This window comes from Nicotiana sylvestris, chromosome 3 (genome assembly GCF_000393655.2).
Source record: "Nicotiana sylvestris chromosome 3, ASM39365v2, whole genome shotgun sequence".
Taxonomy (NCBI): Eukaryota; Viridiplantae; Streptophyta; class Magnoliopsida; order Solanales; family Solanaceae; genus Nicotiana; species Nicotiana sylvestris.
In genome coordinates, this window is record NC_091059.1 from 138,879,571 (window position 1) to 138,888,860 (window position 9,290).

At 35.7% G+C, this 9,290-nt stretch overlaps 2 protein-coding genes across 3 annotated transcripts; one reads left to right on the forward strand and one right to left on the reverse strand.

The window, feature by feature from the left end:
• The first annotated feature begins 1,024 nt into the window (after positions 1–1,024).
• On the forward strand, positions 1,025–4,479 carry LOC104222889 (probable polygalacturonase). 2 transcript variants are annotated; one of them, XM_070171046.1, is made up of 6 exons: positions 1,025–1,159; positions 1,470–1,799; positions 2,239–2,359; positions 2,472–2,646; positions 2,864–2,934; positions 3,014–4,479. In XM_070171046.1, the coding sequence occupies exons 1-6, from the start codon at positions 1,157–1,159 to the stop codon at positions 3,706–3,708; spliced, it is 1,395 nt and encodes a 464-aa protein (XP_070027147.1). In that variant the 5' UTR covers positions 1,025–1,156; the 3' UTR covers positions 3,709–4,479. The 2 variants fall into 2 exon arrangements, with proteins under 2 accessions (XP_070027147.1, XP_009772512.1); XM_009774210.2 differs by lacking the exon at positions 1,025–1,159 and adding an exon at positions 1,219–1,346.
• On the reverse strand, positions 4,157–8,798 carry LOC104222887 (glutaminyl-peptide cyclotransferase-like). The gene is made up of 11 exons (XM_009774209.2): positions 8,375–8,798; positions 8,208–8,264; positions 8,085–8,120; positions 7,829–7,893; positions 6,805–6,868; positions 6,314–6,431; positions 6,137–6,234; positions 5,592–5,662; positions 5,478–5,505; positions 4,907–4,961; positions 4,157–4,478 (listed from the first exon to the last, which is right to left on the reverse strand). The coding sequence occupies exons 1-11, from the start codon at positions 8,525–8,527 to the stop codon at positions 4,351–4,353; spliced, it is 873 nt and encodes a 290-aa protein (XP_009772511.1). The 5' UTR covers positions 8,528–8,798; the 3' UTR covers positions 4,157–4,350.
• Between the last annotated feature and the right edge of the window lie 492 nt (positions 8,799–9,290).

Here is a 9,290-nt window from a genome sequence, read left to right on the forward strand (position 1 = left end):
AAAGTATGAGTATCCAATGAAAGGTGTTCAACTAAGTACCCTTCGCTAGGAGTGTATATGAACCGGGTTGGTTCGATTTTTATCAAAATCGAACCAAATCAACTATATCGGTTTGGATTGGTTCGGTTTTATCGGGTTTTTCGGGTTTTCAATTTTTTTTGGTTATATGAATATTATTCCAGTCTTACTTTGTTAAAGTTATAGATAAAGTTTTGATAAATAAATATATGTTTAGTAAATATTGAAAAAAATGACAAACATATGATCAATCAAAATATTCTAATGGGAGATTTTTTTTAGTAACACGTGATAGTTATTTTCTTAGTCGGCTAACAATAATTTTTATTAATGTACGCTTTCAAAGTTAACACATAAGAGGATATATATATATATATATATGTGTGTGTGTGTGTGTGTGTGTGTCAGTTTGGTTCGGATTTTTTTACTCAATACCAAATCAAGTCAAATCAAACATAATCGGATTTTTTAATCAGTTTGGTTTAATTTTTCGGTTTGGTATGATTTTTCGGTTCGACTTGAATACCCCTGCCTTCGGTATATGTGGTTCCGTCATAAGTTTGAGATTTTGTTATATTTTTCTTTTGGGGAGGTTTGCTTCTTTGTCTTAATGAATTTTCTAAGAATACTCCATATAAAGAGGAGATTTCTCCTGCAGTTGGCCTCATGACCGCATAGAACTTACTGGATATTCAAATGACAACAATAACAATAACAAATTCAGTATAATCCCACACGTGAGATAATGGGTATGCAAATCTTACCCCTACCTTACAAAGATAAAGAGGTTGGTTCATACGGCGCATAAAACTCTTTCACCATACCCTACATGTTACAGTGCGACCGGATTTATTTCTTCTTTTATGAGATTGATTAATGACCTTAAAATTTATTACCTTTTCAGTACCGTTATTTCTCTAATAGAAGAATACTTTGCAAATGCAGTAGGAAGAGGATTCTCTCCTTAGCCAAACTAATATAGGAGCACATCAAAATTCTTGCCAAATTTGCATCGATAAAAATATTTATTTCTTGGAATTTAAAATCCAAGTAAATAATGATAACAGCTTCAAGTAGCAAAAGTTGCCATACTTATTGGAATCAAATAATAAACTTCCATACGTGAAAATCTCCCAAAATGGTTGAGTTCCCATATTCATTTGGTTAATTATTAAATTCTAAGATTGATACAATCTACGACCAAATGAATTTGATTTTGAAATGGTATAATAAAATACTACTATATAAGAGAATCTTTAGATCATTCATTCATTCAAAAGCTTTTTTTTCTCTCACCAATGGAGTTTTATCAAACGTCAAAATGCATTGTAATTCTTTCTCACCCTAACTTCTATATTTAATTCAAGTGTTTGCATCGGTTATTATTATATTTCTATGTTGATATTATTGTTTTATTGTTAAGGATTTGTTATTGAAAAATGTTGTAACAGCTTTTGGCAAAAGTAGCGGTCGTTTTGACATGGGGAATGCTATGCCTTAGAGCAGCGGAATGCAGTGATAATACTGCAGGATCAGTGGACTATGAAGCAATAAACTGTAGAAAGCACACTGCATTTTTGACAGATTTTGGAGGCAAAGGAGATGGATATACGTCAAACACAGAGGCTTTTAGAAGAGCAATTAGTGAATTGAGCAAATTTGCAACAGATGGGGGAGCACAGCTCATTGTTCCTCCTGGGAAATGGCTAACAGGCCCTTTCAATCTCACTAGCAATTTTACTCTTTATATACACCAGGATGCTGTCATTCTAGCTTCTCAGGTTTCTTTCATTCTCTCTTCATTTCATTTTTTCAAAATTTTCTTTGAAGTTTTTCGATAACATGAAAAATCATTGTTAAATGCTTTGATGATATGAAGAAAACCCAAAGGCTTCGCCCTCCCGCTCTATCTATCTAAGGGATGGAAGGAGAAAGGATTTGTTGTCCGTAATTTATTTTGTTCCTTTATATTAATCTTTTGAATAGTCAATTGTGCGAGAGAATAAGATTTTTTCAAAATTGTCCCAATGTTTCAAACTTTTTCCTATATTAGTTTTGTTTAGTTAGTTTTCGGACACATAAGAATCTCCACAATGGGACATCTCATTTCAAAGCACAACATTAACATTATACTTGTCACTTGACCTAGCAAATCTAGACGAGGTTCTGTGACGTAAGATGCAATATTTCATGTTAAGATACACTGTGATATGTGTATAGGATGAGGCAGAGTGGGATTTAATTCCACCATTGCCATCTTATGGAAGAGGAAGAGATGCTGCAGGACCAAGGTTTATTAGTCTCATCTTCGGAACAAACTTGACTGATGTAGTCATTACAGGTAAATATCCATTGGTTACTCCCTCTTTGTTCGATCAACACAAAATAATATGCCAAAGACAAAGACCAACACTTCTGATGTTCTGTGTTATATGCATGCTGATGATAACTAGGTGGAAATGGGACCATAGATGGTCAAGGTCAACAGTGGTGGACTAAATTTCGTCAAGGTCAACTGACGTACACCAGACCTTACCTCATTGAGATCATGTTCTCCGATCATGTCCAGATTTCCAATCTTACCTTGATCAACTCTCCTTCGTGGAATGTTCATCCCGTTTACAGCAGGTTTAATTTCTTCTCTTCCCCTCATTTAATCATATCATATTCTACTAACTTGCTTAAATAGAGCAACACGGACAATGATGATTTATATAGCTGGCCTCAACTTACTTGGGATTGAGACATAGTAATAGTAATTGTAATTGTGGTTGTTGTATATTCCAGTAACTTGCTTGACATTTACTATTTGGTTCTTAATTGTTTTTTGCTTTTAAAAATGCAGTTTTGTGGTGATCAAAGGATTAACAATCCTTGCACCAACTGATTCACCAAACACAGATGGGATTGACCCAGGTTTGTTAAAAGAACATGGTAAATATGTAAGAAAAATGACTGTCATTTGTAAGTAATTCATTTTTTGGTTGTTCGGCAGATTCTTGTTCAAACACCAGAATTGAAGATTGCTTCATAGTCTCAGGGGACGATTGTATAGCAGTGAAAAGTGGTTGGGATGAATATGGAATAGCATTTGGAATGCCTACACAGCACCTAATCATAAGAAGACTTACCTGCATATCTCCTGATAGTGCAGTCATTGCTCTTGGAAGTGAAATGTCCGGTGGCATTCAAGATGTTAGAGCTGAAAACATTACAGCAATCAGTTCAGAATCAGGCGTGAGAATCAAAACTGCTATAGGACGAGGGGCATACGTTAAAGACGTGTTTGTAAAAGGAATGTCATTGCAGACAATGAAATATACCTTTTGGATGACAGGCGATTATGGGTCTCATCCTGATGATCATTTTGATCCAAAAGCGCTTCCTGTCATTCAGGGAATTAATTTTAGGGATGTTATTTCTAAGAATGTCACAATAGCAGGGAAATTAGTGGGGATAAAAGATGATACCTTCAGCGGAATTTGCATTTCGAATGTGAGCATCGAGTTGTCAGAACATGCTAAGAAACAACCATGGAACTGCAGTGATATACAGGGTGTTTCTAGTCAAGTGAGTCCTCAGGCGTGTGCTCTGTTGCCTGATCAGAAAATTGATTGTCCTTATCCCAGTGATACATTGCCTGTTGATGAGATTCAGTTCCAGACTTGTGCTGCAGCTACTTACTGTTGAGTAAAAGATAGAGAGATGTCCAGCTAGTCCCGTGTTCTTATTATGCTTCAGAGTTTTGGAACCATTATGAATTTTAATTAAACGACATCTGCTCCAGTACATGTTTTCCAGTCTTCTAGTTAAAATCAAGTTATAGATGTTACATCATATGCTTCACTCTAGGACTTAGACACTATGCCCTCGAGCATACATTAGCAAGTAATCTTTGAAAGGACTAAAAGAAGCCATAGGAGCTGTTGGGACAGCAATTAGATTAGCTCCTTGCATCAGGTTTATTATAATCTTCTAGATAATAGTGGCATAAAGCGGTAGCTTTTAATTCATTAATATCCCTATGTTTCCTGCCATTTATCAGTTGTCAGACATTGATGGCTGTACCACAATTAGTCCCATTTCAGATCATCTGTGTAGTTGATACTTTAATACAAATTGCTGGAATTGTTAGGGGTATTGAAATACCTTTGCATTTCATAATTACAAAAATATTCTGACACTGCTTAATTCCACTTTTATTTGACTGGCATTATACACAAATAGCTGATCTTATACAAAGCAATATACGTAAAATGTAGGAAGAGCTGATCAAGAAATGGATGTTGCTAAAAATAGCTCCAAAAGTTTCATAAGAAATGATAAGCATAATCAGCTCTCGAGTTCTCCAAAGAACGGTTTTGGGATGCATAAATTATTAATTTCCCCAATCAGTGGAGCATTCGGTGGGAGAGGAAGCAACTTGATCTCAAACAACTTTGGCCATAGTTTCCCTGTCACTGCAGTGAAGGACAGAATGATGTCATTCGCAGAACCATCCAAATGCTAAGGATTACTAGAAGAGATTGATAATACGCAATTCAACCGCTGCAGAAAGTCCTCTATTGGACATTTTACTTTGGTATTAAATGTATACTATATTTTTCTGTGTCTTACAAATTGAGGTTTCTGTGCATGATTGAGGGAGAGGGATGACAACTAAACCAAAAGTGCAGGTTGTGTAACAAGGTTGAGCAATAATATGATATAAGAACATAAGGGGAAGATAAAGCCTTCAAGATTAGAAACATTCTACTGATACTCGTTCATTGAAAATTGAAAATTTATTATGCATTATACATGAAACATTAAGGGGCTACACTTAAGTGTGGATTTATCCAAAAAGCTGATGCAGGCCACAGAAAATATCATAATGATTAATTCTTACCAAAAACACGGTCACCATCTCTATCCCATGCGATTCCATTCAGTACCTCAAAGTCCTGCAATGAAGTGCAATAGAGGATTTAGCTTTCGCTCTATAACATCAAAGAACCTGGAGGGGGGCAGGTCAAGGGAACGCGAAGGTGCATGTGATAAAGTTCTTTCACTGATGGAAGTAAATAACTTTACTAGTTCCTTGTTATTTAGTAAAAGGAGGGGATGAAGGTAGTAGTCAATATGGTTACAGTATTATCCTTAGAATCCTGGTGTAACTAATTTCATATATGGAAGCACGTCTCACTTCCCATCAGTATAGCCTCCTTGCCATCTAAGTGGAGAGGTTGGGAACTTTTCTTTCATCTTCCTTCCTAACTCTGAATAAGGTACAGCTAATTAACCTCTGCTTCACTTGTCATCATCCATATCATCAATCAATGTGACACCCATCCAAGGCTTATCAACAGAAGACTAAAAGAAAAGGAGAGAGAAAGAGAGAGAGGAAGAGAAACAGATACCAAAATAAACCAGAAAGCAGCTCTAATAATGCATCTTACGCGAAAAGGTAAAAAAAGTACCTTATAGCCTCTTGATATTAGATCTTCCCTGAAAAGAGCCATAAAAGCTATCTGTTAATAAATCTCGATCAGAACGAACAGTGATACATTAGGACAAAGAACAAAAGCTAATACCTCAAAGATTGGAGGAGAATCCACCCAATTACGGTTCCATCTTTTGGTGAGATTCTAGCAATGCAATCAGTCTGCAGAGAAAAGCAATACCGACATTACTTCGGCCTCTAATTTAAACTCAAATCTGGAGTTAAGAAATATGACACTAAGATGTCGAAAAAGAAGAAGATTGTCTGCCACCTTCTAGTGTCATAACAATATCTAATTGGAGTATGTTTATGAAGAGGCTTGCCGAGACAGTTGCTCTAACTTACTTGAGACTGGATAAGAACAGGATTGGATTGAGTCACCAAATAGACTCTTGGTTCATACCGTGATGCCATACACAACATACTTTATTGAAAACCCAATAAGTCGAACAAACCTATATGACATAATACAACTAGCTTCTCAAGCAAGGTTGTTTTCTGGAACTATATCCCTGAATACTACAACCAAAACAACTATTTGACAAAGTTTCTCAAAGATGTTTTCCTAAATATGTGGATAGTGTAGAAAAAATAGGAAGAACACAAAGCCAACTCAGTAAAAGAAGCAGTTCATACCACATAAACATTTGCCCAGATTTCATTCTTCACATACTCCAGCTCATTGAGGTAGGGCACTTCATGCCCTTGAGACTTGACAACTCGTTTTCTGATGACTACACCAAGAAAAGGAAATCACCCTCTTAAGGAAGGAAAGAAGCAACTAAATTTCACGTAGGCTGTGGATGGCAAAACCTTTCATTGTCTGAGGATCAATCTCATATAATGTTGATGTTCCATCACTTCCAAAAAGAACTCCCCCATCAGTTGCCAATCCCCAACCATCTTGCATGTGATGAGTAAACTTTTCAAACTGCATATAATTTCAACTGCGAAAATTACAACACAATCTAGGTACAAATAAGAATTTGGTTGCTCCAATAGAAGACACACCAGTCAGGTCCAAAGAGAAGGATTTATCAAAAGTCTATCAATATTATCATAGTTTCTTGAGAAGTTATAAGAAAGGAGAACTTTAGATTTGAGACGATAATTTTAAATTGAAATTTAAATCAAAATAGAGTACCTAATACCACATATCAAGATGACAAACAGTTAGCTAACACATGGAGGTTGTGAAGTAAATTGAGGCGATAATCCTACAAACAGTACTTTTCTCATAGAACACATCAGGAGCTTTAAGATGATTGAACTAAGAACACATGAAGTAATGGGGGAAAGCATACTTTGCTCAAGTTGTATCGATCATATATGAAGCCGGTATCCTGCAACCATGTTAGTTGGAACAACCTACAAATATCCACTTGTTATACAAGAACTAGGGGCCAACGTAAATTCAAAACTAGCAAACCATCATCATAAGAATAAAGGAAAGGACATAAAAAGACGCAACAATCAAAAAGGAAAAAACCTGGTCTGGTCTAATGTACACCATCTACATTATGAATATCTATCTTTAAAGTACTCCTAAGATTAGCTTCCTCTCACTTCCAAATGAAATGTTCTAGTTTTTTTTTTTGGTTATCTCTAGCATTTGTTCATAGGGAAGCTTTTTCTGTTTTTTTTTTTTTCTTCATACACATACTTTTACAGAACTAAAATAAAGTTCCAAGTCTTACTTCTTGTATGTACCTAGTCCAAGTAGGATAGCTGAATTAGACATAGAGAGAGCAATAGTTGCCATTTTTCTCATGAAGGAAGGCTGCTACTTGGACCGAGGATCTATCAAAAACAACCTCTCTATCTCTCACAAGGTACGGCTAAGGTCAACGTACATCCCACCCTCCCCAGACCCCACTAGTTGTGGGAACACACTGGGTATGTTGTTGTTATTGTAAGGAAGGCTGCTACTTGGAGCACTGTTAAAACTCAGATTTTAAACTACGTATAATGAAATTCTTCCAAACAGAATTAAGTATCTGCAGTTTCATAATGAAAATTGCCCCCAAAATAAATACAAATCCAAATGCGCTTAATATATAAGCATCTTTAGACTTCCATAAAATTCCTACCAAAATTTGATATATTCATAACCGTGAACGAAAAAGATGTCGGGATAGTCAGTACCAAGTTTAATTGCGAGTTTGCGACCATTAATAGGAGACAGTAGAACAGCATAAAAGTCCTACATTCTTACATACTTATCCTATCTGATAAATGCAAGTTTTTTTACTTAGCAGTGAGCACAACACATTTTCCACTAATTTGCAGAATCAGGAAAAGATGCATGGATCTATTTACTCTACGAACCTCTCACCAAGAAGAGTTAAACCCTCTCCAAAATCAGAAGACTGCATTTTATGAGCAGCCTCAACCTGTGAAGCCAGCAATAAAAGAATCTGTTAGGTCCAACATGGCACACTATAGATTTCAGCATTAGAAACTTGTACTTTTTCAAGTAAAATGTCACGATAAACTTCATAAAAGCAGATAATACAGCTTATAAATAGAATTGTTGGGATTTGGCATTATGTTAAAAGTTTTAGTAAGCAAGTTGTAGCTGTACCTTACCGTTCCCCAGTGCAACTTTTCGAACGGTTGACTGCATTTTAAAAAACGAGAGAATTAACTGTATTTATTAAGCCTAAAAAATGATCATGAAATCACATTAAGTCTAAATGCAACTCACACGTCCGTACAGTCCAGTTGATTCAAAGAGAGTATCATTTTCTGCATAGAGAAGCCCCTGAAGAGGATAAATACATGGCATCAGGGGTCGAAAGCAACTCTAATTAAATTCTCAGTAAAATTAAGCTGAAATTATAGCTACAAGTAAATTTAGTTCTAGAATTTAACCTGAGTGTAAGCCTTGGGGTCGTGGGGGAATTCATTGACCACTTTGACTTTGTAAACTTGATATGATGCTTCAGCTTCACTGAACCCGAATACGATAATGCTCAGTAGAACTACCAAGCTTAGGACTTGAAACCTTGGATTTAGCAGAGACATTTTTGGAAATTAAGCAGAAAAAGCCGTTAATGGCTTGTTGAGGTTTTGGCGATTAAAAATAGGAATATCAGTTGACGTGAATCGTGATGATCGTTGACTGTATGGACTTATTTCCGCCGTCCGATTGGATCAAATCGCGTTCCACCACCTACCTGGTGGTGGTGGTAGCTCCAGCCTATTGCTTAAATTCCACGTGCCTCGCGTTTTGCTAGGAATCGTCAAATGGAATTTAATAAAGAAGTGAAAATCACACTCCCTCCAGTAATTTGATAATGTAAGGACTATTTTGCTCTGTTAGTATTTTATTAACATCCCCATCTTTAACGGAGTAATCTATTTTGTATCATGATACTTTCTTTCTCCTTTTTTTTTATCTGTGTGATGTAGGCGCGGATCCAGGTTTTAATAGCTACGGGCGTCACTATTTAATGCGAACTTACCATGAGTTAAGGAGATTTTAGGCTGTACATTTGATCGATTCCAGTTTGAATTAATTCGATTCGCTTTACAAGATTTTTAGTGCATAAAATAAACACGTGACAACCAAAATGAAAATATTTGGTCCTGTACATTTGATCGATTCTATTTTAAATTAATTCAATTCGCTTTACAAGATTTTTAGTGCATAAAATAAATACGTGATAGGCAAAATGAAAATGTTTGATCCTTTTTTTGAAATCATGAAAAAAATAACATTAACTAGATTAAAAAATGATTAAGAGCATATTCAAATAAAAAATTTAAGATATAAAAAAAGAAAACA